Source organism: Curcuma longa, chromosome 14, assembly GCF_044706935.1.
Source record: "Curcuma longa cultivar G26 ecotype Majalengka, Jawa Barat chromosome 14, ITB_CL_G26_1.1, whole genome shotgun sequence".
Taxonomy (NCBI): Eukaryota; Viridiplantae; Streptophyta; class Magnoliopsida; order Zingiberales; family Zingiberaceae; genus Curcuma; species Curcuma longa.
Genome location: NC_133874.1, coordinates 5,576,932 through 5,603,014, shown reverse-complemented (window position 1 = coordinate 5,603,014; position 26,083 = coordinate 5,576,932). Strand labels below are relative to the sequence as shown.

At 38.6% G+C, this 26,083-nt stretch overlaps 4 protein-coding genes, 1 non-coding gene and 1 pseudogene across 5 annotated transcripts; 2 read left to right on the top strand and 4 right to left on the bottom strand.

Moving 5' to 3' along the window:
- Positions 1-3,292: 3,292 nt before the first annotated feature.
- On the bottom strand, positions 3,293-4,332 carry LOC141845650 (peptidyl-prolyl cis-trans isomerase FKBP13, chloroplastic-like; annotated as a pseudogene).
- A 319-nt stretch (positions 4,333-4,651) lies between these two features.
- TRNAA-CGC (transfer RNA alanine (anticodon CGC)) lies at positions 4,652-4,724 on the bottom strand. The gene has a single exon. It is a non-coding gene; the product is annotated as a tRNA-Ala (tRNA).
- Positions 4,725-10,043: 5,319 nt separating this feature from the next.
- LOC141844803 (uncharacterized) lies at positions 10,044-10,613 on the bottom strand. Its single transcript, XM_074732797.1, has one exon. It carries the CDS (start codon positions 10,611-10,613, stop codon positions 10,044-10,046), a length of 570 nt encoding a protein of 189 aa, XP_074588898.1.
- Positions 10,614-15,373: 4,760 nt separating this feature from the next.
- LOC141844802 (uncharacterized) lies at positions 15,374-17,497 on the bottom strand. The gene has a single exon (XM_074732796.1). It carries the CDS (start codon positions 17,495-17,497, stop codon positions 15,587-15,589), a length of 1,911 nt encoding a protein of 636 aa, XP_074588897.1. The 3' UTR covers positions 15,374-15,586.
- A 2,326-nt stretch (positions 17,498-19,823) lies between these two features.
- On the top strand, positions 19,824-20,909 carry LOC141844755 (phosphoglycerate mutase-like protein AT74). Its single transcript, XM_074732747.1, has 2 exons — positions 19,824-20,325; positions 20,403-20,909. The coding sequence occupies exons 1-2, from the start codon at positions 19,875-19,877 to the stop codon at positions 20,828-20,830; spliced, it is 879 nt and encodes a 292-aa protein (XP_074588848.1). The 5' UTR covers positions 19,824-19,874; the 3' UTR covers positions 20,831-20,909.
- Positions 20,910-22,364: 1,455 nt separating this feature from the next.
- On the top strand, positions 22,365-24,976 carry LOC141844754 (uncharacterized). Its single transcript, XM_074732746.1, has 3 exons — positions 22,365-22,465; positions 22,556-23,778; positions 24,616-24,976. The coding sequence occupies exons 2-3, from the start codon at positions 22,592-22,594 to the stop codon at positions 24,728-24,730; spliced, it is 1,302 nt and encodes a 433-aa protein (XP_074588847.1). The 5' UTR covers positions 22,365-22,465; positions 22,556-22,591; the 3' UTR covers positions 24,731-24,976.
- Positions 24,977-26,083: the final 1,107 nt, after the last annotated feature.

The following is a 26,083-nucleotide window of genomic DNA, read 5'->3' as shown; positions in this document are numbered from 1 at the left end:
ATGCTTTGACCAAAGTAGCACTTAAGTGGTGATGGACCAAAACAGCACTAAAGTAATCTTTTTGTTTTTAATTTTTCTTTCTCAATTTTGTTTCACTTTTTCCCTCTCTTTTAATTAGCTATTAAAATAGATAGAAAATTTTAAAAAAGTAACCCTTTTATTAATATTCTTTTGTAATTTTATATTTTTTTATTTTTTTATTAAGGTTTCAAAATTGAAAATATAAATATTGATAAATTCAGATGATTATCGTGAATGCCACAATATAAATTTAAAATAAAACCGAATTCTTTAGAAACATCAATGATTTTTATCAAAATTTATTAATGAATTTTAAAAAATTAAAAGCTATATAACTAAATTAAGGAGTTTAATGATGTAATTTTTTTAAAAAATAAGTTTTTTAGGATAATCAATCATATTGTATGAATCTCCTTAATAACATAATTAAGTGTCTTTTTTCTTGATCTGATTTGATTCTTCAATTTAAATAAAAAAATTAATTTGTTACTTAATTAGGTGCACCTATGATAAAATAAAATTAAAAATGATGCACCTTTTAAAAAATCTTTGGGAAATATACCGAAAAACGTTTTATCTTTTGGGAACAACTTTCATGTCTGCTCATATTACCACTCACAAGGTTGAAAACAAAAGAATGAAATAATTTTTGCCTATTAAGAAAAATAAAAAACGATTTGTCTGATAGACACCGATCACAAGGTATATATTGGATTCGGTGTAAACCGATCTATTTTCCTTCCATTGTTGAAAGTGGGTGGTTGTGACTGCTCTGTGAAACCAGCCTGGTCCAGTTACCTCCACATTATGAACCGGACTAACCGAGCTTACGCCCAATCATATCGGCTCACAATCAACTTGGAACGGGCAGACCAGTGATGATACAGAGAATCCACACCTCGGAACCCAGAGACATCATCCAAATCGTTCATTGCCCCCGCTAGGGTCACAAGCTAACGCAACTCAGCTCGGCGATGGAGGTGCCAACGAAAGAAATTACATTGGTACGGAGGAAATGATGATCAAGCGATGTGGGACTAAGAGAGTTCGTTTTTTTACCTGCTAGGTTTTAAGAAATGCAAGCTGTTCGAACAGGCAGAACAAAAGAAATAAAAAAAATTAAAATGGTTTGTTTGATGGAAGCGGGCTGGGAGGGATCATGTCCCCGCTACGGTCACAAGCTAACGCAACTCAACTCGGCGATGGAGGTGCCAACAAAAGAAATTACATTGGTATGGAGGAAATGATGATCAAGCGATGTGGGACTAAGAGAGTTCGTTTTTTTACCTGCTAGGGTTTAAGAAATGCAAGCTGTTCGAACAGGCAGAACAAAAGAAATAAAAAAAATTAAAATGGTTTGTTTGCGGGCTGAGAGGGATCATGTGGATCCGGATGTAAAGCAGCCTGTGATCCTTCCACCATTGACAACGGATGGTTGGGATTGCTCTGTGAAACCAGCCTGGACCGGTGCCCACCACACTACGAACCGGTCAAATCGGACCTTCGCCCAATTTTATCGGTTCACTATCAACTTGGAATGGACAGGCCAACTATCGTACGTAGGATCCACGCCTCCGAACCCAGCAACATCATCCAAACCATTCAATGCCCCCGCTTGGGTGACAAGCTAGCGCTGCCCAGCTCGGCGATCGGAGGCCCACAGACAACGATTATACCGGCAGAAAGCAACGAACGCGTTGACGATGTGGGACTAAGAGATCTCGGGTTTTGTTTATTTACCTGAGCCAGTTAACAATCCGTAGTAGAGGCGGAAGGCAGGGAAAGAAGCAGGCCGTTGCTAGGGTTTATGGAGAAGCTATGGAAAGAGATCAGCTAATTTTACAAAGCTCCGTTTGCAGCAGTTCTTTCTGACACGATTAAGTCCCAAACAAGGCGTTTTCTTATCAACACAGAATTAGAAATCATAAAGGTAGGGAAAAAATCTTTGGGAAATATACCGAAAAACGTTTTATCTTTTGGGAAAAGAATGAAATAATTTTTGCCTATTAAGAAAAATAAAAAACGATTTGTCTGATATGCACCGGTCACAAGGTATATATTGGATTCGGTGTAAACCGATCTATTTTCCTTCCACTGTTGAAAGTGGGTGGTTGTGACTGCTCTGTGAAACCAGCCTGGCCCAGTTACCTCCACATTATGAACCGGACTAACCGAGCTTACGCCCAATCACAATCAACTTGGAACCGGCAGACCAGTGATGATACAGAGAATCCACACCTCGGAACCCAGAGACATCATCCAAATCGTTCATTGCCCCCGCTAGGGTCACAAGCTGACGCAACTCAGCTCGGCGATGGAGGTGCCAACGAAAGAAATTACATTGGTATGGAGGAAATGATGATCAAGCGATGTGGGACTAAGAGAGTTCATTTTTTTACCTGCTAGGTTTTAAGAAATGCAAGCTGTTCGAACAGGCAGAACAAAAGAAATAAAAAAAATTAAAATGGTTTGTTTGATGGAAGCGGGCTGGGAGGGATCATGTCCCCGATCCGGATGTAAAGCAGCCTGTTATCCTTCCACCATTGACAAGGAGTGGTTGGGAGTTGCCTGCTAGGGTTTAAGAAACCAGCCTGGAACAGGCCCAACGCGCTACAAACCGGTAAAATGGTTTGTTTGCGGGCTGAGAGGGATCATGTGGATCCGGATGTCAAAGCAGCCTGTGATCCTTCCACCATTGACAACGGAATCGTTGGGATTGCTCTGTGAAACCAGCCTGGACCGGTGCCCACCACGCTACAAACCGGTCAAATCGGACCTTCGCCCAATTTTATCGGTTCACCATCAACTTGGAATGGACAGGCCAACTATCGTACGTAGGATGCACGCCTCCGAACCCAGCAACATCATCCAAACCATTCAATGCCCCCGCTTGGGTGACAAGCTAGCGCTGCCCAGCTCGGCGATCGGAGGCCCACAGACAACGATTATACCGGCAGAAAGCAACGAACGCGTTGACGATGTGGGACTAAGAGATCTCGGGTTTTGTTTATTTACCTGAGCCAGTTAACAATCCGTAGTAGAGGCGGAAGGCAGGGAAAGAAGCAGGCCGTTGCTAGGGTTTATGGAGAAGCTATGGAAAGAGATCAGCTAATTTTACAAAGCTCCGTTTGCAGCAGTTCTTTCTGACACGATTAAGTCCCAAACAAGGCGTTTTCTTATCAACACAGAATTAGAAATCATAAAGGTTGTTTACAGTAGGAAATCAATACGGCAGAATTGTCATTACTTGTAGCGCTTATACAACAAGTATCTCGTCTCTTTGTTTCCTTTTGTGAGAAAAAGACTCTCTAGGTCTCTGCCTCGTGCCTAGCCAATCAATTCTATATCGAACAGAAGAGCTGAATCCGGAGGAATAATGCAAGAACCTGGTCGACATAAAGCAGCATCGAGTAATTTGACATCAAATGTTAAACCAAACAGGCCTCTGTTGAACCGGTTTGCTCGATTCTATTCTGGAAACAGTGTAGGAAAGCCTACCTCCTCTGCAGCCTGCTCCTCTCGCCCCATAACCAAGCTCGGGAGGAAGCTTCAATGTACGCTTGCCGCCTGCGGTTTTAAAGGCCACACGACCAACACAGTAAGAAGCACAGATTATGAATGGAAAACAAAACCAATTTTTCTGCATACCGGCGAGCATTGGTGGAATTCCATCTCCGCCTAGAATCCCTTGATCCCATCCTTTGATCACCTAAAGACGTTATCGTAGTCATAGGTTTGAAAGGGACTTGTTTTTTTGGGGTGGAATTGTGCGAGTTTTACCTCGCCGACGCCAACCCTGAATGAGAGAGGCCGCCCGCGGCTGTAGCTGCTGTCGAACACCTTGCCGTTCTCCAATTTGCCGACGTAATGCGCCTTCGGAGTTCCGAATCATCGCGCAAGAAACGAACTTTAGGGGAAATCCGTGGTCAAGTAGGCGGTGGAGTCCGTAAAAGAGGGTTCTTTACCTTGATGAGCTGGCCCTTGGTGGCGCCGGGGCCGGTGCCGACGACGGTATCGCAGAACGCGAGGCCGGAGGAGGCGACGGCGAGGGTGCAGTTCTTCTGGTCGGAGGAGGCGCCAGCGGGGGGGTCGAGGAGGACAAGGAAGAGAGAGAGGGCGGCCTCCCGCCGGCGGATGGGAAGGGGGCAGGGCACGGGGGGTGAGGACGGAGCGGGAACTGGGTTGGTGAGTGCTCGGCAGTTGGGGGAGAAAGAGCGGCGATAGAAGAGGCGGTGGTTAGGACCAGGGGCGGAGCGCAGTAGAGTGAGCTGGGTCGGAGACGGGGAAGGGGGAAGCGGAGGAGGCGGCCATGCTTGAGGCCCTGAGGAGAGCTCCCTGCCAAATCTCTATTGAGTGGCCGTAAAAATATATATATATATATATATATATATATTTTAAAAGGTTTTATAAAATTAAGGTTAAAAAAAAAACAATGGAGGTGCGGGAATCGAACCGTGCCACACGCATGAGAGAAATTAAAGTAAAAATAAAAAGGGCACCGAGAATCGAACTCCATGCCTCTCGCAAGGCGAGGCCCTGAGGAGACCTCTCTGCTAAGTCTCTAGTGTGTAGCTTCAGGAATATAAATTATTTAAAAGGTTTATTAAAATTAAGATAAAATAAAAATCAATGGAGGTGCGGGGAATCGAACCCCGTGCCTCTCGCATGCGAAGCGAGCGCTCTACCATATGAGCTACACCCCCGGTTGTTTTTGTTTAATACTTTTTTACTTATATAAAATTACAAGTACGCTTTGGATGTAAAACCGGCTGTCAGGTGTAAGAAGCTGATGTCATTTTTTTTTTACCTTTTTACCCTTGGCAATGAGTTTAAAACTCTTGTATAATTTAAATGTCTCTAAAAGTTTTAACTTTAGTATGAACAACATCAAAAAAGTGCAAAAAAATTATTAGCAAGAAAGTGCAGAAAAATTATTAGAGTTATCCTAGAGTAGATCAAAGGTGTCTATTGTTAGATATGATATTGTGTTAAAAATAAAGAAGTTTAAATTTTTAAACAATTTCTCTAAACTAATAGAGTCATGAATCAAGAGTTTTTAAATATGGTAACATTCAAAAGAACGAAAGAAATTTAAAGGTTTAAGTTTGGATTGAAATTGACTTATCTAACTAAGTCTATTAATAAGTTTTAGTCAAAACTTCTTAAATTTTGAAATTTTAATATAGACAATATGAAAAGAGTACAACGAAGCTACTGGTGTTATCCTATAATAAATCAATTGTGTATAGGTATGATATGATAGTAAAAAAGATTAAATTTTTTAATAATTTTTTTATATTGATAGGGGTCATAAATCAAGATGTTTTTAGCATGGTGAGACTAGTGAAAGTGAAAGCAATTTATTAGATAAAGTTGGATTTGAAACTAATTTATCTAGGTTCATGAATTCATTGATGACTTAAATACTTTTGAAATTTTGACATTTTAGCATCGATAATATTAGGAGTGTAAAAGAAAATTATTGATGTTATCCTAAAGTAAATCAGATGTGAATAGATACAAATATGATAATTTGTCAAAAGTAAAGAAGGTTAAATTTTTATAATATATTTTTTTTAAGTGATAGAGGTCATAAATCAAGAATTATTGAGCAGGTGAGACTCAAGAAAGTAAAAGGAACTTATTGGATGAAGTTTGAATTGAAACTAACTTAGGTCCATCAATTCATTGATGACTTAAATGTTTTTGAAATCACATCGACAAGATTACGAGAGTGCAAGAAAACTATTGATGTTGTTATAGGGTAAATCAGAGATGTATAAGTCCAGATACGCTAGTGTCTTAAAAATAAAGAAGAATGAATTTTTTAAATAATTTTTTTAACTTATAGAGGTTATGAATTAAGAGTTTTTGAGCATGGAGAAATTAAAGAGAGTAAATGGAATGTATTGGATAAAGTTTAGACTGAAATGAACAAAATGAAGAGAGTGCAGGGAAGAAATTAGTATTATCCTAAGTAAATTAGAGATGTCTAGATCCAAGATCCTGTGCCAAAAGTAAAGAAAATAAATTTTTATTGGTGTTGTTCTAGAGTAAATTAGAGATATCTAGGTCCAAATATGAAACTATGTCAAAAAGTAAAGAAGACTAAAATTTTTAAATAATTTCTCTAAATTGAAACTATTAATGTTGTTCTAAATAAATAAGAGATACTAGTTCCAAATGTAAAATCATATTAAAGAAGATTAAAATTTTTAAAAAATTTAGCTAAATTGATAAAGGTTACAACTTAAGAGTTTTTTTAATCATAGTGAGACTCACGAGTGTGAAAGGACCTATTTGATATCTTTTGATATTCCAACTTTGGAGCATCAAAATGTTGATATTTTGATATAAACAGTACGATAGTGATACTTTGATAAAATCAATATCAAGTTGGTAATGTGTTGACCAAATCAACGCCAAAGTAATCTTTTTATTTTTAGTTTTTAAAATTTTAATGTTTCTTTATTTCACTTTATTTTTATTCTCTTGTAATTAGCTATTAAAAAAATAGATAAGTACTAAACAAAAATAACTTCTATTTTTATTCTTTTATTAACATTCTTTTGTAATTTTATAATATTTTAATTTTTATTAAGGTTTTAAAATTGAAAATAAATATATGGATAAAGTTAGAGGATGATGATCAATCTAAGGTAAATTTAAAACAAAATTGAGTTTTTCAAAGTCATCAAAAGTTACTTTTGATTAAAATTTATTGATAGATTTAAAATTTTTAAAAAAATACATAAAATTAAGAAAGCTACTCGAAATAAAGACATAAATTTTAAAGTAACGACTTTTATATTAAAGTCTTTAATAAAATAATTAATCTTTTTACAGAGTATCATCTATACATATTTGATTTACTTTAGGATAATACTAATAGCTTCTCTGTACTCTTTTGATATTATCTATACTAAAATTTTAAAATTTAAAAAGCATCTAAGCAATTAATGAATTTTAACTAAAATTTTTATTAATGGACTTAGATAAGTCAGTTTCAGACCAAACTTTAATGATTAAATTTCTTTTGCTCTCTTAAATCTTACCATATTTAAAAACTCTTGATTCATGACTCTATCAGTTTAAAGAAATTGTTTAAAAATCCAGACTTTTTTATTTTTGACACAATATCGTATCTAGACATAAGCATCTTTAATTTACTCTAGGATAGCTCCAATAATTTTCTTGCACTCTCTGTTGATGTTGTTCATGCTAAAGTTCAAGATTTTAGAGATATTTAAATTATAAATGAGTTTAAACTCATTGCTAAGGGTAAAAAAGTAAAATTCAAGATTTTAGAGATATTTAAATTATAAATGAGTTTTAAACGCATTGCTAAGTAAAAAAAATGATTGAATTTTTTAATATAATTTCTCTAAACTGATAGGAGTCATGAATTAAGAATTTCTTTTAACCATGGTGAGACTTAGAAAAGTGAAAGGAACCTATTAGATAAAGTTTGGATGATCTATTTAAGTCTATTAATGAATTTTGATCAACATTCATTGATGACTTAGATGCTTTTAAAATTTTAAAATTCTAAGATGAACAAGATCAAGAGAGTGCAAGGAAGTTATGATGTTGTTATAAAATAAATCAGAAGTGTTTAGATTTAGATATGACACTATGACGAAAGTAAATAGGACTAAATTATTTAAATAATTTTTATAAATTAATAGGGATCATAAATTAGAAATTTTGAGTAGGGTGAGACTCAAGAGAGTGAATGAATCTATTGAATAAAATTTGAATTGAAATTGACTTATCGAGATCCATCTTATATAAGTTTTGATTCAAACATTGATAACTTAAATACTTTTGAATTTTTTTTAAAATATTTTTTTTAAATGATAGAGTTCATGAATAAAATTTTTTTAGTATGGAGAAACTCACGAGAGTAAAAAGAAACCTATTGGTCGGTGCAATAGAGATCTTGAAGTTGAATTGAGACATGTCCAAGCCAATGCCACCCCACACACCATCCCCACGCTCAGTACACTTCCCTTTGATAAAAGTCAAATCATTTAATCCCACATTGTGCAATTCTCTTTAATTTCATGTGTCTATACTTGGTTCCTTAGGCACACTACTCGCCGAGTTGAGTTGCGTTAGCTTGTGACCCATGTGGGGGCAATGAGTGATTGGGATCGAGTTGCTGGCTTCTGCTGAGTGGCTTAACTGAGCAATCTCTGGCCTGCCCGTTCAAGTTGATAGCGAGCTGGGCAAATTGGGCGAAGGCCAAGTTTGCCCGTTTCATAATGTTGGAGGGCACTGGACCAGGCTGGTTTCACAGAACAATCACACCCACCCGCTGTCAACGGTGGAAGGAAAGCAGGCCGGTGCACAGTGAGACTGCATTATCACAGAACTCAACTTCTATCAAACCAATCACTTTTTTCTTATAAGAACACCGCTACCTTCAAGTTTCTCAGAAAACATTGACCAATACTTCTTAAGTGATAGAAGGGACATCCAAGATGACTCGCTTTAAACGATGGATGTATTCTCTTAACGTCTCTCAATTTTTTGCTATGTTGCAAATAAATTGAGGGTTTTCTTTTGATACCTTCTGCTGCATGAAGATGACTCGCAAATCGATGAATGAGTGGATGGAAGTTAATGGGCGATCGGCACTAGGCATCCGAGTTGAGGAGTCAGCGCTATTGCGCCTCGGGAGACCATCAGTTTGTTAGAGACTTGAAGCCGAGTTGCAATGGCGGTCGGCCTCGAGGAGGAAGCGTTGGCTGGGCTTCTCTTGGATTTGATTGGCTTCTGTCAGCTCTACGCCACTATTGACCTCGCGGGGGACGTGAAGGTCGCCACATCACCGTGTTTGCAGTTTCTGTGCATTTGAAAGGCACGCCCTATCTAGTCTCGCTGCATTGATGCTCCTCGCCAATCTTCAACGAGCAAAATGCCAATCTTCAACGAGCAAAATGAATCGCGATGAGAATGGAGATCTTAATCAAAATCAATTATCCTAGTGAAATTTCCATGTCGCAGCTACTCTCTGATTTCGATTAGCAGCGGAAGCCTGCCTCCTAAAGCCCTAGCGGAAGCCTGCCTCCTAAAGCCCTAGCGGAAGCCTGCCTCTTTCCTTGACTTCCGCTTATAGTCCTTCGCCACCGCCACCGCCACCGCCACCGCCATGGCAATAGACTACAGCGCGGCCACCCGCAAGGCCAGCGCCACCACCTGCGACCTCGATCTCGCCGCCGCGAAACGACATCTCTTCCATCTGGAACGAACTCTCTTAGTCCCACATCGTTAAATTGATCATTGCTTCTTGCCGGTATATTCGGTGTCGTTGGTTTCTCCATCGCCGAGCTGTGCAGCGCCAGCTTATGACCCAAGCGGGGGTAATGGATGGTTTGGATTATGGCGCTGGGTTCTGAGCCGTGGATTCATCGTACACATGCTTGCTTGCCCATTCGAAGTTGATAGTGAACCAATAAAATTGGGCGAAGGCCTGATTCTTCCGGTACATAACGTGGATGGCACCGGTCCAGGCTGGCTTTACAGAGCAATCCACCACCCACTTTCAACGGTGGAAGGATAACAGGCCGGTAACATTGAATTCACAGAACTTCCTCAGAGCTCACTTCTACCAAACAAACCATTTTTTTATTGGCAATCATAATTCCATAGATTTCGGTACTAACATACATGTGATTAGATACTCTTGCTATCAAGTAGACAGGGTAATAATTCATAACATGTTCTCTATCATAATTCACCATGCTTTCTGAAACTATTGAGTTCACAAAGTCTCTTGAGCACCTTACCAGAAATTTTTTTCTTTTCAAATGTGTCTTGGATTACTTCCAAACTATATCAATATCAGGATCTCATAAGTCATTAAACATATGTCAAAGTAGACGAATACAAAAAACTCATGTCAAAAAAGAGAGCTGCTAGAATGATATTTTATCAAAAGCACATTGAAAAAGTTTGATTGCAATACTTATTGTCCAAAGCGATTCCAGGTCGAGAAGATTGCAGAACTCCAGGAGCTAACGCTTTGTTGCATAGGCAATGGAGACAGCAGCAACGACAGTTGAGACAGTAGGATAAAGCCAAGTCCAAATTCCATCCTTCTTCATAGCCTCTGCAAGGGAACCATGCAACACCTTGATTTCACTGTTCAATTCCTCTATCTTTGAAGCCCTGCACTTGAGAACGGCCTTGATGCTCTCCAATTCCCCTGCCATATCATTGATATTAACTTCTCTTCCAACATTGTTCGCGTTGCCTTCTTCCATGCCATTGATGATCATTGAGGTACTCCTTAGCATGGCCGCAAACCTCGACAATCTTGCATCTGCAGCTCTGGCCTTCTCATCCATCTGTTCGACTACTTGCATGCTGCTGCTCAGTTTCTTAGACAAGGAATCATTTTCTCTAGTCATAGCATCACCTTCTATCTTAATTCTTTCGTTCTCTGCAACAAGATTATCAAATGATGCCATAGCTTTTTGAAGCTCTGCATGCACATTGTCCCTTTCCTTCTCTAACTCTTTTATCTGCAAACTCAGGCCCTTCACTTCTTCATTAGCAACATGCAGGTCGGATACAGTAGACATAAGTTTTGCAATCTCATGTGAACATGAGACCGCTGAGATGACGACCTTATTCCACCTTTTGTTGAAGTAGATTGCCTTAAAAAAAATTTGAGAAAAAGTGAAACTAATATCCAATTCCAAGTGATTGGAATCCATAAAAAAAAAACCTATATGTAATTTTGTATTATTTCACATTTAATTATTCAAAAATAAAATAAAAACTTAATTATTTTATTGAAGACTTTAATATAAAAGTCATTACTTTAAAATTTATATCAAATTCATACTGTTTATTTCGGATAACTTTCTTAATTTAGTTATGTATTTTTTAATTTTTTAAATCTATCAATAAATTTTAACCAAAAAGTAACTTTTGACTTTGAAAAACTCAATTTTATTTTAAATTTACATTACATTCATCATCCTCCTCTAAATTTATCCTTGTTTTTATTTTCAATTTTGAAACCTTAATAAAAAAATAAAATATTATAAAATTGTAAAAGAATGTTAATAAAAAAATAAAAATAAAAGTTGTTTTTGTTTATTACTTTTCTATTTTTTAATAGCTAATTACAGGAGAATAAAAAGAAAGTGAAATAAAGAAAAATTAAAATTTTAAAAATTAAAACTAAAAAGATTACTTTGGTGCTACTTTGATCAAAGCATCACTAACTTGATATTGATTTTGCCAAAGTATCACTATCATGGTGCTATTTTTATCAAAATATCACCATTTTGTTGGTCTAAAGTTGGAATATCAAAAGATTTGATCTAATAGGTCCTTTCAAACTCTTGAGTCTCACTATGATTAAAAAAACTCTTAAATTAGAACCCTTATCAATTTAGTTAAATTGTTTAAAAAATTTTATCTTCTTTTACATGATTTTATATTTGGACCTAGATATCTCTTGTACTTTAGAACAACATTAATAATTTCAATTTAGAGAAATTATTTAAAAATTTTAGTCTTCTTTACTTTTAACATGATTTCATATTGAGATCTAGATATCTCTAATTTACTTTAGAACAACACCAATAAAAATTCAATTTTATTATTTTTGGTACATTATCATATCTGGATCTAGACATCTCTAATTTACTTAGGATAATACTAATTTCTTCCTTGCACTCTCTTCATCTTGTTCATTTCAGTCTAAACTTTATCCAATAATTTTCATTTACTCTCTTTAGTTTCTCCATACTCAAAAACTCTTAATTTAGGACCTCTATAAGTTTTTAAAAAAATTATTCTTCTTTACTTTTGGCCACTATCGTATCTAAACCTATATACCTCTATTTATTCTACAATATCAATAGCTTCCGTGCACTCTCCTGATCTTGTCGATGCAATTCAAAAGCATTTAAGTCATTAATTGATGGACTTAGATAAGTTAATTTCAATTTAGACTTTATCTAATATGTTCCTTTCACTTTCTTAAGTCTCACTTGGTTAATAACTTTTGATTTATGACCCCTATAGTTTAAAAAAAAGTATTTGAAAAATGCAACCTTCTTTACTTTTGGCACATTATCATATTTGTACCAATATATATTTGATTTACTTTAGGACAATACTAATTGCTTTCTTGTACTCTCTTAATATTGTCGAAGCTAAAATGCCAAGATTTTAAAAATATTTAAGTCATTAATGAATTGATGAACCTAGATAAGTTAGTTTCAATTCAAATTTTATCTAATAAATTACTTTCACTTTCCCTAGCTTTCTCACCATGCTAAAAAAATCTTGATTTATGACCCCTATCAATTTAAAAAAATATTAAAAAATTTAATTTTCTTTACTTTTGGCAGAGTATCATATCTGTACCTATACATATTTGTTTTACTCTAAGATAACACTAATAGCTTCTCTGTACTCTTTTGATATTATCTATGCTAAATTTTTAAAATTTAAGAAGCATCTAAGCCATTAATGAATTTTAACTAAAATTTATTAATGGACTTAGATAAGTCAGTTTCAGTCCAACCTTTAACGATTAGATTTTTTTTGCTCTCTTAGTCTTATCATATTTACAAACTCTTGATTCATGACTCTATCAGTTTAGAGAAATTGTTTAAAAATTCAGACTTCTTTATTTTTGACACAATATCATATCTAGACATAAACATCTTCGATTTACTTTAGGATAGCTCCAATGGTTTTCTTGCACTCTATGTTGTTCATGCTAAAGTTCAAGATTTTAGAGACATTTAAATTATAAATGAGTTTTAAACTCATTGCTAAGTAAAAAAAATGATCAAATTTTTTAATATAATTTCTCTAAACTGATAGGAGTCATAAATTAAGAATTTCTTTTAACCATGGTGAAACTCAGAAAAGTGAAAGGAACCTATCGGATAAAGTTTGGATGATCTATTTAAGTCTATCAATGAATTTTGATAAATATTCATTGATGACTTAGATGCTTTTAAAATTTTAAAATTCTAACATGAACAAGAACAAAAGAGTGCAAGGAAGTTATGATGTTGTTCTAGAATAAATCAGAAGTGTTTAGATCCAGATATGACATTGTGACGAAAGTAAATAAGACTAAATTATTTAAATAATTTTTATAAATTAATAGGGATCATAAATCAGAAATTTTGAGTATGGTGAGACTCAAGAGAGTCAATGAATCTATTGGATAAAATTTGGATTGAAATTGACTTATCTAGATCCATCTTATATAAGTTTTGATTCAAACATTGATAACTTAAATGCTTTTGAATTTTTTTAAATTGATAGAGTTCATGAATAAATTTTTTTTAGTATGGTTAAACTCACGAGAGTAAAAAGAAACCTATTGGTCGGTGCAATAGAGATGTTGAAGTTGAATTGAGACACGCGGATAATACTACGACCATGACTATGTTCAAGCCAATGCCACTCCACACACCATCCCCACGCTCAGTATCACTCCCCTTTGATAAAAGCCAAATCATTTAATCCCACATTGTGCAATTCTTTTTAATTTCAGGTCTCTATACTTGGTTCCTTAGGCACACTACTCGCCGAGTTGAGTTGCGTTAGCTTGTGACCCATGCGGGGGCAATGAGTGATTGGGATCAAGTTGCTGGCTTCTGCTGAGTGGCTTCACTGAGCGATCTCTGGCCTGCCCATTCAAGTTGATAGCGAGCCGGGCAAATTGGGCGAAGGCCAAGTTTGCCCGTTTCATAATGTTGGAGGGCACTGGACTAGGCTGGTTTCACAGAACAATCACACCCACCCGCTGTCAACGGTGGAAGGAAAGCAGGCTAGTGCACAGTGAGACTGCATTATCACAGAACTCAACTTCTATCAAACCGATCACTTTTTTCTTATAAGAACACAGCTACCTTCAAGTTCCAGTTCCGATCACTATGGCGGAATGCTCTTGAACAGAGGTGAGATCTTCAATTGACTTTGTAGTTCTCATCTTCCTTTTTACGTGTTTCAATTAAATATCGTGGATAATCAAACGCAAATAGCCAATCCTGAATGGGTTAACGTGCACGTTCTCAGAAAACATTGTCCAATACTTCTTAAGTGATAGAAGGGACAACCAAGATGACTCGTTTAAATGATGGATGTATTCTCTTAACGTCTCCCAATTTTTTGCTTCGTTGCAAATAAATTGAGGAGTTTCTTTTGATACCTTTTGCTGCATGAAGATGACTCGCAAATCGATGAATGAGTGGATGGAAGTTAGTGGGCGATCGGCACTAGGCATCCGAGTTGAGGAGTCAGCGCTATTGCGCCAAGCTGGGAGGTCGAGAGACCATCAGAGACTTGAAGCCGAGTTGCAATGGGGGCCAGCCTCGAGGAGGAAGCGTTGGCTGGGGGCTTCTCTTGGATTTGATTGGCTTCTGTCAGCTCTACGCTACTATTGACCTCGCGGGGCACGCGAAGGCCGTATATTTTCGCCAATCACCGTGTTTGCTGTTTCCGTGCATTTGAAAGGCACGCCATATATAGTTTCGCTGCATTGATTCTCCTCGCCAATCTTCAACGAGCAAAATGAATCGCAATGAGAATAGAGATCTTAATCAAAATCAATTATCCTAGTGAATTTCCATGTCGCAGCTACTCTCTGATTTCGATTAGCAGCGAGCGAGAGAAATCTCAGTCCGCCAGGGCAAGACTACGGCGCGCCCGCCCCGCAAGGCCAGCGCCACCACCTGCGACCTCGATCTCGCCGCCGCGAAACGACATCTCTTCCATCTGGATTGCCCTGAACGAACTCTCTTAGTCCCACATCGTTTTATTGATCATTGCTTCTTGCAATTATACTCGGTGTCGTTGGTCTCTCCATCGCCGAGCTGAGCAGCGCCAGCTTATGACCCAAGCGGGGGCAATGGATGGTTTGGATGATGTCGCTGGGTTCTGAGGCGTGGATTCATCGTACACACGCTGGCTTGCCCATTCCAAGTTGATAGTGAATCGGTAAAGTTGGGCGAAGGCTCGACTCGTCCGGTTCATAACGTGGATGGCACCGGTCCAGGCTGGTTTTACAGAGCAATTCCACCATCCCACTTTCAACGGTGGAAGGATAACAAGCCGGTGACATTGAATCCACATATCTTCCTCAGAGCCCACTTCTACTAAACAAACCATTTTTTTTTTGTTTTCAATCATAATTCCATAGATTTATAGATTTCGGTACTAACATACATGTGATTAGATACTCTTGCTATCAAGTAGACAGGGTAATAATTCATAATTCACCATGCTTTCTGAAACTATTGAGTTCACAAAGTCTCTTGAGCACCATACCAGAAGTTTTTTTCTTTTCAAATGTGTCTTGGATTACTTCCAAACTATATCAATATCAGGATTCAGGACAGGATCTCATAAGTCATTAAACATATGTCAAAGTAGACGAACAGCAAAAACTCATGTCAATAAAGAGAGCTGCTAGAATGATATTTTATCAAAAGCACATTGAAAAAGTTTGATTGCAATACTTATTGTCCAAAGCGATTCCAGGTCGAGAAGATAGATTGCAGAACTCCAGGAGCTAACGCTTTGTTGCATAGGCAATGGAGACAGCAGCAACGACAGTTGAGACAGTAGGATAAAGCCAAGTCCAAATTCCATCCTTCTTCATAGCCTCTGCAAGGGAACCATGCAAAACCTTGATTTCACTGTTCAATTCCTCTATCTTTGAAGCCCTGCACTTGAGAACGGCCTTGATGCTCTCCAATTCCCCTGCCATATCATTGATATTAACTTCTCTTCCAACATTGTTCGCGTTGCCTTCTTCCATGCCATTGATGATCATTGAGGTACTCCTTAGCATGGCCGCAAACCTCGACAATCTTGCATCTGCAGCTCTGGCCTTCTCATCCATCTGTTCGACTACTTGCATGCTGCTGCTCAGTTTCTTAGACAAGGAATCATTTTCTCTAGTCAAAGCATCACCTTCTATCTTAATTCTTTCGTTCTCTGCAACAAGATTATCAAATGATGCCATAGCTTTTTGAAGCTCTGCATGCACATTGTCCCTTTCCTTCTCTAACTCTTCTATCTGCAAACTCAGGACCTTCACTTCTTCATTAGCAACATGCAGGTCGGATACAGTAGACATAAGTTTTGCAACCTCTCTTTGCAAATCAGAGATTTCAGCATCCTGCTTAGTTCTTGTTTCTTCGATTGCCTCAATCCTTTTGACAGAACCCCTCAAACTATCAATCTCCTTTTCAGATTCATTTTTCTGCTTCTCGATGACAAGCTGCAATTTTCCATTGTCCTTTACAATAGAGTCAAACTCCTTCCTCAGACTCTCTGTCTCCATTGTAGCCATAACTTTCATATCCTCTTCCTCCGCGAGCTTCTTCTGACTCAGATCTCTCTCTGATATTGCCCGATACATAGCCTTCTTGACATCATTGTGTTCTTCTGTGAGCAAATCTAAACGCTGGTTGGCCTCTCTGAGAGCTGCATCTGCTAAAGCCAACTTCACATCTAGAGTTTTCTTTTCTTGCACAATTGGTTCAAGCTCCAAAACCTTACTCTGCAAACTACAAATTGAGGCTTCAAACACGGTTTTGGCCTGGTAGAGCCCTTCCTTTTCACACTCAATACCACTAAGTCTTTCAGATAATGCTTCCATCTCCTTCATAAAATTCAACTTTTCTTCCTCATGTTCTTGGTGAATCTTCACAATCTTTTCTTTCAGAACAACAGATTCTCCAGTAAAATGATTCATCTTCTTTGTAGTCGTTTCAAGTTCCAAAGACATCGCTTCTAATTCCCTTTTGCATGCATCCTTCTCCAAGAGTGCAGTCTTCAAATATTTTTCTATCACAGCCTTCTCTTTCAAAACTATCTGTAATTTGTCACTAGCGTTCCTCAAAGCTTCCTCCCATGAACTAACCTGCAATGCCAAGGCGGCCTTCTCGGCTTCCAAGGATTGGATGTTAACCTTTCTCTGCTCAAGTTCGGGCAAAAGCATCTCGAACTCCTTCCGCACCTCTGCCTCTCGTTCCTCCTCCCGGCGCTCCATTTTCTCGAGTTCAAGCAGGGCCGATTCCCTCCCCTTGGCTGCCTCATCCAACGCCTTCTTAATCGCACCATTCTCTCCGTCTAGCGACTTCAACTCGTAGCGAGCACGAGCGAGAGCCTCCTCCGTAGATCTGGCCTTCCCCTCCGCTGCCTTCTTCTCGTCAGCCATCTCGGCGAGACGGAAGGAGACGACGAGGCTGGTGATGCCGCGCTCGAGGTCGCCAGTAAATTGATTTTCCGCGGACATCTCGTCCAACTTCTTCCGCTCATTTGCCTTCCCGGCCAGTATCCGGTTCAGCGTCTTGAGGTTTTCCAGTTCCACCGTGTCTTGCGCCGGGTCTCCAGGATGCTGCGAATTCGCCGCTGACGCAACCGACGGCTGGCCGGTTGCTGCGGCGGTCGAGGCTGCCTTCTTCTTGGCCATCGGAGAGCGGCGATTTTGACAGGTCCGGCGAAGTCGAGGATTCGGTGGGCTAGGGTTTCCACTGGGAACTGAAACAGAAACGAGGGCAAGATAACGTATTTATAGCGAGAAGGGGAAGTGAAGCGCCGGCGGTGCAGAGCGAAGGGAGGATAGGAAAGTTAGAGGATTTGCTGCCCTACACAATACAGGACCCAATCCAATACCATTATTATTTCTACGTCACAAACAAATTCTTCCGTTTCTTTACGTGTTTCCTGTATCACTTGCACAGGCGAATCAAACTTGGATATGGCAGGCCTTGCCTCGGAATTTGAATGGACGGAGGAAATGGACGGTCGATATTTCGCTATCCTCGTTTTTAAATTCACGCTTCAAAATCGTAGTCCGCTTAGATTCTCGCATTTATTTGTTCATGTCCAAACGCTAATTGGTGAATAAAAATAACTTAAAAATTTAATTAAATTAAATAAATCGGTCAAATTAAAAAATTTAATTTAGTTATTTTAAAATTTTAATTATTTTTTAAAAAATAATTAATTTGATTCAATTTTAATTTTAAAATTTTTTATTCGATTAAATCAAATAAACTAAATTAATTAAATTAAAAAATAATTTATAAATTCTTAAATAAATAAAATCTTTAATTAATTAATAAATTTTTTATAATAATTAAAATTTTTGATTATTTTGATAAAAATTAAATTAATATCAGTTCGGTTTTTTTATTTAAAAATTTGATCGATTTGATTAATTTAAACAATTTAATTTTAATTTTAAATACTTTGATTTTAATCAACCCTAATTAATAACTTATAATGTCTATAATTATGTATAACTAGGGTTGTGTGACTTGAATAATATAGGGAATTTTTATGAAATTTTAATATTAAATTATGGATGAAATGTAATTTTGATAATTTTTTTAAAAAGATATTTTTTAGGATAGTTTTATAATTATTTTTGTCATGAATTTTGTAGGACAATTTGTCATTTTGAAATTCCATAAGTGTTTTAAAAAAAATAAATTATTTAGCGAAATGAAATTTTGCCCATTTTAGAAGGTTCGTTAGTTGTACACGCGGAACGCTTTTGATTCTGATGCAATTTCGCGTCACCGACAAGCGGCCGGAGAAAACCTAACGCCGCATGCGCTTGCGTCTCGCCGCCGCCCAGAGATGAAGATCCCGAGGAGGTACGAAGGCCAAACCCTCGAATCAGTTAGTCGCCCTTATCTTCCTTCCTTCGCAGTCTTGATGCATAGGGTCGATTGCTCCTTTTTTCTTTCGTGTGTCTATCGGCGCATTGATGGCCAGTATTATCAATGCAATTTTGTTTGCATTATTGGGGATCGTATTATCGAGTTCCGAATCTCTTTTTCCCCTGAAAGTTATTATAGGATGTTGAAAATTGATAATTTCTAGTGAGTTAGATCTAATGGGGTTACTTCCCATAAACAACTTAATTATATCTCCTTTGAATTCTAATTACAACTATGTTTGTATGTAGAAATTTTATCCATAACAAATCAGGGATCTTATTTATTGCGTTTGCGCATAGGAATGTTTGAAGTTTTTGTTGATTGGAAATCTCATCTTTGTTATAATTTCCATTGATTTAGTTTATTTGCATTCCCCCAAATAAAGTTTGCTCTTTTGTGGTTGCTTATTGAGATGTCCAATGTGTGTCTATTGCTTAACAAAATCTGGTAAACTGTTCTTGATTGATTGGAAATCTCATCTTTGGGAACGAGATTCTAACTTCGTCACGCAACTGATGATAAACACAATCTTCCTACCTGTAACCCATGGCCTGTTGATCTTCCTATAAGATTTCCTGAATGCCATGGACTTTTCAAATCAATAGCTGTTTCTGCAATTCTTATCTATTAAACTCATCACTGTACAGCGTCGCTTGATCCCAAAGTATACTCTGCATGTTTGCCGGTTTTCTTTTCTTCCAGAGAAAGCCAACTCAATGATACTTATATTGTATGAACTAGCTGCCTTTGCTGTGCTGACTTCCTGTTACGATCATGCTTCGTTCATTCGATAGCTTTTGAATTGGTCATGACTTTTGTAACTATTGGTCATGACTTTTGTTCTTCCTCTGTTTCCTTTTTGCAGAAGTCCAAGAAGTAACTGAAACCAAGCTGCCGAAAACCTGCACCGGCATGGCGTTTCTTCACAGAATTCATGAAGTCTCATGGTGCTGCACGTGAAAGAGACCTCAGGTAGTTCGTTTGTCAGACAAGCCACGTTACCTGACGTCTTAGACGCAGCTAAGAATTGGCTTTGGCTGCAGCTGGAAGTAACGGCAGAGAAAGCTATAAATTGCTGGTGGGATTCATTGGAGGAGGTAGCTTGCAAGGAAGAGAGCCATGGACAAGCATTCGAAGGGCTGCCATAGGAGTCTCCCCAAGCGGATCATTCTGATCCGGCACGGGGAGAGCCAGGGCAACCTGGACATGGCTGCGTACACCACCACGCCGGACTATCGGATCCCGCTCACGCGGCTGGGCGTCGAGCAGGCTCGCACCGCCGGGGAGAAGATCAAGAAGGTGGTGTCGGAGGGCGAGCGGTGGAAGGTCTACTTCTACGTGTCGCCGTACGAGCGCACGCGGGCGACGCTGCGGGAGATCGGCCGCGCCTTCCCCCGGAGGAGGATCGTCGGCGCCCGGGAGGAGTGCCGAATCCGCGAGCAGGACTTCGGCAACTTCCAGGTGGAGGAGCGGATGAAAGCCATCAAGCAGACGCGGGAGCGCTTCGGCCGCTTCTTCTTCCGCTTCCCCGAGGGCGAGTCCGCCGCCGACGTCTTCGACCGCGTCGCGAGTATGATGACATGATCCTTCCGTTGACATCTCCGATGATGTTCCCATCTGAGTTTGAATCAATTCGAACGTTGACAGGCTTCATGGAGTCGCTGTGGCGAGACATCGAGATGAAGCGGCTGGAGCAGGACGAGAGCATGGATCTGAACATGGTGATCGTGTCGCACGGGCTGACGTCGAGGGTGTTCCTGATGAAGTGGTTCAAGTGGACGGTGGAGCAGTTCGAGATGCTGAGCAACCTGGACAACTGCGAGCTCCGCGTGATGCAGCTCGGCCCCGGCGGCGAGTACAGTCTCGCCATCCACCACTCCCGGGAGGAGCTCCAGCGCTGGGGGCTCTCGCCGGAGATGATCGCCGACCAGCAGTGGCGGGCCACCGCGACCCACGGCAGCTGGTACGATAACTGCCCCTGGCACTTTGACAACTTCTTCGGCAGTCTCCACGACTCCGAGTCGGAGGAGGAGGAGGTGGACGACGAATCTTCCAGCAACCATTCCGGCGCATGAATCATCACCATTAATATATTTTTTTTCCTGTTTATTTATTTGTTTATTTGATTGATTCAAATTGTAACTCGACGCTTTCTTTTAAAATGTTATATAAAACGACAAACCAACAATTATGAATTAGCGCGTCGATAACGTATTTGAAGGCGCGGCGGATGAGAGGGAGTAGGATTGAAGATTTGGTTAAAATCGAATTGAATTAAAAATTAAATAAATTGAATTTTTTTAAATCAATTGAATTAATTAAATTTTTTAATAAAAATTAAATAAATTAAATTGATATTTTATCAATTAATTCAGTTTTTATCTAATTAATTAAAATTAATTAAAATTTTTTAAATTTATATTATCAAAATTTTATTAATTAATTTGAGATTTATTTAATTTTATTTTTTTAAAAAAATAATTGAATTTCTGAAATAATTGAATGGAATTTTTTAATTCCATCAGTTTGGATCGATCTAATCGAATTATTTTTTTTTGTTAGACATGTGATGATACCAGATGAATTGGCCATGTCACAGTCAATTCTTTTTCTGCAAAAGATAGAATCCGTCATCTTAGCGGCCCCATACAATCGGTCCTAAACCTAAATTCGTCACCTTAGCGGCCCTATACAATTCGTCACCTTATTATGTTTATTATTTTGCTCATCCACTACAACTTACATTTGTAATTGTTGCTAAAAATTACATGAGGATTTCTATATATTTTTTATGTTGTTGCACAATTAAACAATATTGTTAGAGAATCATGCAAATGAAGAGACATACTTAATGAGAAACAATTTAGAAAAATTATTAAAGAAATTTGTAATCGTGATATCTTAGGTTTGAATGAAGAGAAGATGTTGAAAAAAGCTGAGAGTACATATTAGGGTTCATATTATAATACAAGTTTGATTTACTTGTATCCTTCAGTTATTGATGCCCTTTTAATTATTGAAGAGTGGAGATCACAAGCAAAGAGCGCAAAAAAATAATCTATTGATTTGATTAAAAAAGATCACAAGCAAAGCAAAGATCACAAATTTTAACTGATTGATAGTAGTCATTTTACTAAGTGACATAATCATAGAAAGATAGATTTAAAAAAGTCGAACACTATGATTTTAAAATTGCTAGAAATATTGAAAAAATAGATTAAAGGACAAACTTTAATGACATTAAATTTAAGAAATATATTTTAGGGAGCAAAATGATTTTTTTTTCATATTTAATTTTTTAAATTCTTAGCTTAATTACTTGTATAAGTGTATTTAGAAGCCCTTATTTACTCCCCATGAAAGTTTGAGGGGCTTTCTGTCATTCTACCATAGAAAATTTGTGGAAAGGAAGATTATTCTTTGTGGGCGAATAAAAATTTTAATCAAATTTATTCCATCTTAATTAAAATTGAATCGAATTAATGAATTTTTTTTAAAAAAATAAAATTCTGAAACAACCTGTTTATATATATTTTTATATATAAAAAAATTTATTTGATTTTTTTTTAAAAAAATTTATCCACGTTCCGGACTTCCGACTAGTGCCCGGAACTTCTAAAAACGGGCTTCGTCATCCTCTCTCGCCTCTTCTCGCCGCCGCCTCGCCTCTCGCATCTTCTCGCTGATCAACTCAATCGGAAGCATCATCGGTATACATCTGGATATTGTTTTGTTTTTAGCAAGATTTTACCTAAATAATTTTATTATTTCAATGATTATTGGTGCACTTTCTATTTTAGGGTTAGGGTTTGTAGGAAGTTCGATCGTTCGCAGCCATGTCGGTCACCGCCGGAGTTAGCGACGCCGTGATCGCCGTCCGAGACAAGCTCCGGGGAAAGATCGGGCAGACCAAAGTCAAGAGGTACTGGCCTGGGAAAGCTCCGGAATGGGCAGATGATCTCGATGACGACGAGGACATCAGGGCCTCCAAGTTGGCTACTCTCGAGAAGGCCTTCCCTATTCGGGAAGATGCGGATGTGCCACAGAAGGATGACCGTCGGCTGAGGCGTCTCGCTGAGCTCCGAGCCGAGAACAAGGAGGAGGTGAGGAATGACCACAGGAGGATACGGCAAGCTGAGATTATCTCGACGATCGAGGAGGAGAATGACAGGCAGGAAAGGTTGGAGATGGAGGAGGAAGATGAGGATGCTATCGAGGAGAGGAGGCGTAGGATTAGAGAGAAATTGCTGCAGAGAGAGCAGGAAGAAGCTGCTCTTCTCCCTATAGAAGAGGAGGAAGAAGTAGAAGAGGAGGAGGAGGAGGAATCCGAGTACGAGACGGATTCTGAGGAGGAGCAACCGGGTATTGCAATGGTGAAGCCAGTCTTCATTCCAAAGTCTCAGCGGGATACAATCGCAGAGCGTGAGAGAATTGAAGAGGAGGAGAGGCGACTCGAGGAGTTAGTGAAGAAGAGGTTGGAGGAGAGAAAGGTGGAGACCAAGCAGATTGTGGTGGAGGAGATTAGAAAGGATGAAGTGATTCAAAAGAATTTGGAGGCAGAAGCAAACATCTCAGATATCGACACCGATGATGATATGAATGAGGCCGAAGAGTATGAGGCTTGGAAGACTAGGGAGATTGCAAGAATCAAGAGAGAAAGAGAGGACAGGGAAGCTAGATTGAAGGAGAAGGAAGAGATCGAGAAGGTTAGGAATATGACCGAGGAAGAGAGGAGGGAATGGGAGAGGAAGAATCCGAAGCAACTTCCCGTGCCGAAGCAGAAATGGAGGTTTATGCAGAAGTATTATCACAAGGGCGCCTTCTTCCAATCTGGTGCTGATGACATTGCAACAACAGCAGGTACAGACGATATCTTCCGGCAAGATTTCTCTGCGCCGACTGGCGAAGATAAGATGGATAAGAGCATTCTGCCTAAGGTCATGCAAGTGAAGCACTTTGGACGAAGTGGAAGGACCAAGTGGACTCATCTTGTTAACGAAGATACAACTGATTGGAATGCCCCGTAAGTTCTCCATTTACTTTCCTCAATCTTCAAATTGTCAATCTATAATTCGGTGTCAATTAGTATATGACTTCCATCATGTGATATAAGCATATCATATTACTTCAAAAGAACTGATCTTGTTGCATGAAACAAAAAAAAAAGTGGTCATCCTTGAAACTTTCAAAGTTATCTTTTTTAACATTATGTATCCAGCAGGAAACATTGCAGTGAAGCTAAGAATTGTGACGCATCTAGATTGATCTGTGTTTCTTAACTCTTCTGCCAATATTTAGTTTGGTTACAGTAGTACTATATATCTTGTGTCACAATGATATCAACATTTGTTCATTGCCATACTATGAAGAAATAGCCACGGCAATATCGGAAATATTATCTTTACATGAAATGCCATCCTGAAAACTTGGTCTGACACTTTTGTCTCTTATCTTTTAGTAAAAAGTTTCACATGTAACCATGAATTAAAACATTTCCTTGTAGTTGTGGAATAAGTTCATTTTGTGTTTGGTTTTAGAGTTCTGTTGTCAGTAGCATTACTTAAGATTGATTCATCTTTTACTCTGCTCTTGATATCTGAGTTAATATCTTAGTTTGCATCTTTCATGATGGCGATATTAACAGTCACTACTTGCCATGTTTATTGTCGTAATATGAAGGAATGAGCTTGATAACTGCAAAAAATCCATCTTATGAAAGAATCCTTTAAAATGCCATTTAAGATATTTGAATATCACTAGTATATAGTTCCATATATATGTAACCAATCTCAAAGAATTGGAATTAAGTCTACTTGATGAGATTTCAGATCAAGTGACCTCTTTTATCTTCTTCTTGCAGGTGGAGTATGAATGGTCCGCTTCGATCCAAGTACAACGCGAAAATGGCAGGGATGAACGCACCGATCGAAAAACCAAAAGGAAGTAAGAAGTTGAAGGATTGGGAGACGAAGTAGATCCTTGTTACTCTTCTAGTGTTTTACATGGCCAAAGTCGTTTGAGTGATCGTACTCTTCGAAACGGGGTAAACTATCAATTTCGACTCAGAAATCCTAAATGTCATTTTCATTTTATTAAGCTACTTGAATGTGTAATGCTTGGTCTGTTTCAGTTCGCAATGGACCTGTTGCCTTGATGGCCTGTAGTGGGTGTATCCTTTAATGGGATTGAATGCATAGTCTGAGTTGAATTATCAACTGTGATATGATTTTGTTATTGTGATTATCTTAATAGATTCTTTTTCTTCTAAAAAGAAGATTTTAGTGGTTTCACACGATCGGTTTCATGATCATTTGTATATAATAGATTCAATAGTCTCTTGGTAAGGTTGTGGATTTCATATTGGTAAGAGTTTAGTTCATTTAGTTGTGTTTTTATGTTAGTAGTATCATAAATAAATTATGCCATTTGAATTAATAAAATGCTATATAATATACATAAAGAAAGTTATATATATATATATATATATATATATAGAGAGAGAGAGAGAGAGAGAGAGAGAATGTTATGCTGTGTGATGAGGAATCCGTGACATCCGCGACCCACTGTTGCTGTCGCCGCCCTCGCTGCGCCGTCCGACCACCGTCAGTCGCCGCCTTAGGCGCGATCGACGCGTCGCTCTCCGGCGTTCCGTCTTGCGTCGGATTTCGGTTGGATAGTGGTTGGAATCTGACAAAATTCGGTTGGAAACAGGGTTGGCAGTGGTAGCGCCGTTTTCGGCCAAATCACGATCGGATTTCTACCAAATCGCGGTCGGAGATCGGTCGAGGAAGGATCGGTGTGTCGACGTCGATTTGGTCGGAATTCGGATCGAATCGCGATCGGAGACCGGTCGAGGAAGGATCGGCGTCCGGAATTACGATCGGAGATCGGCCAAGGAAGGATCAACGTCGGACGTCGATACTTCCTCGGTCGGAGCATCGACCGTGATTCAGTCTGAATCCGGCTCGATCGCCGTCGATAATGGCCGCACAATGGGGGGCGGCTATCGCGCACCAAATTCGTCGGATTCCGACCACTATTCGTCCGGAATCCGACGTCGATCGAAGTGCCAACGAGTGGCGCGTCGATCGCGACCGAGGCGGCGCCCGGTGGTGGTCCGCTGTGAGGGCAGCGGCAGCAGCTGTGGGTCACATGTGTCACGCACAGATCGCAAATTCTTTGTCGCGCATATATATATATATATAAAAATAATGCATATTGTTAATTTCTTATTTTTTTAAAAATTAAGTTATATAATATAAAATTGTCTATAAAAAATATTTTTACAAATAATTTAAATTATCAGTTCCAGGTCGAAGTTGTACGCC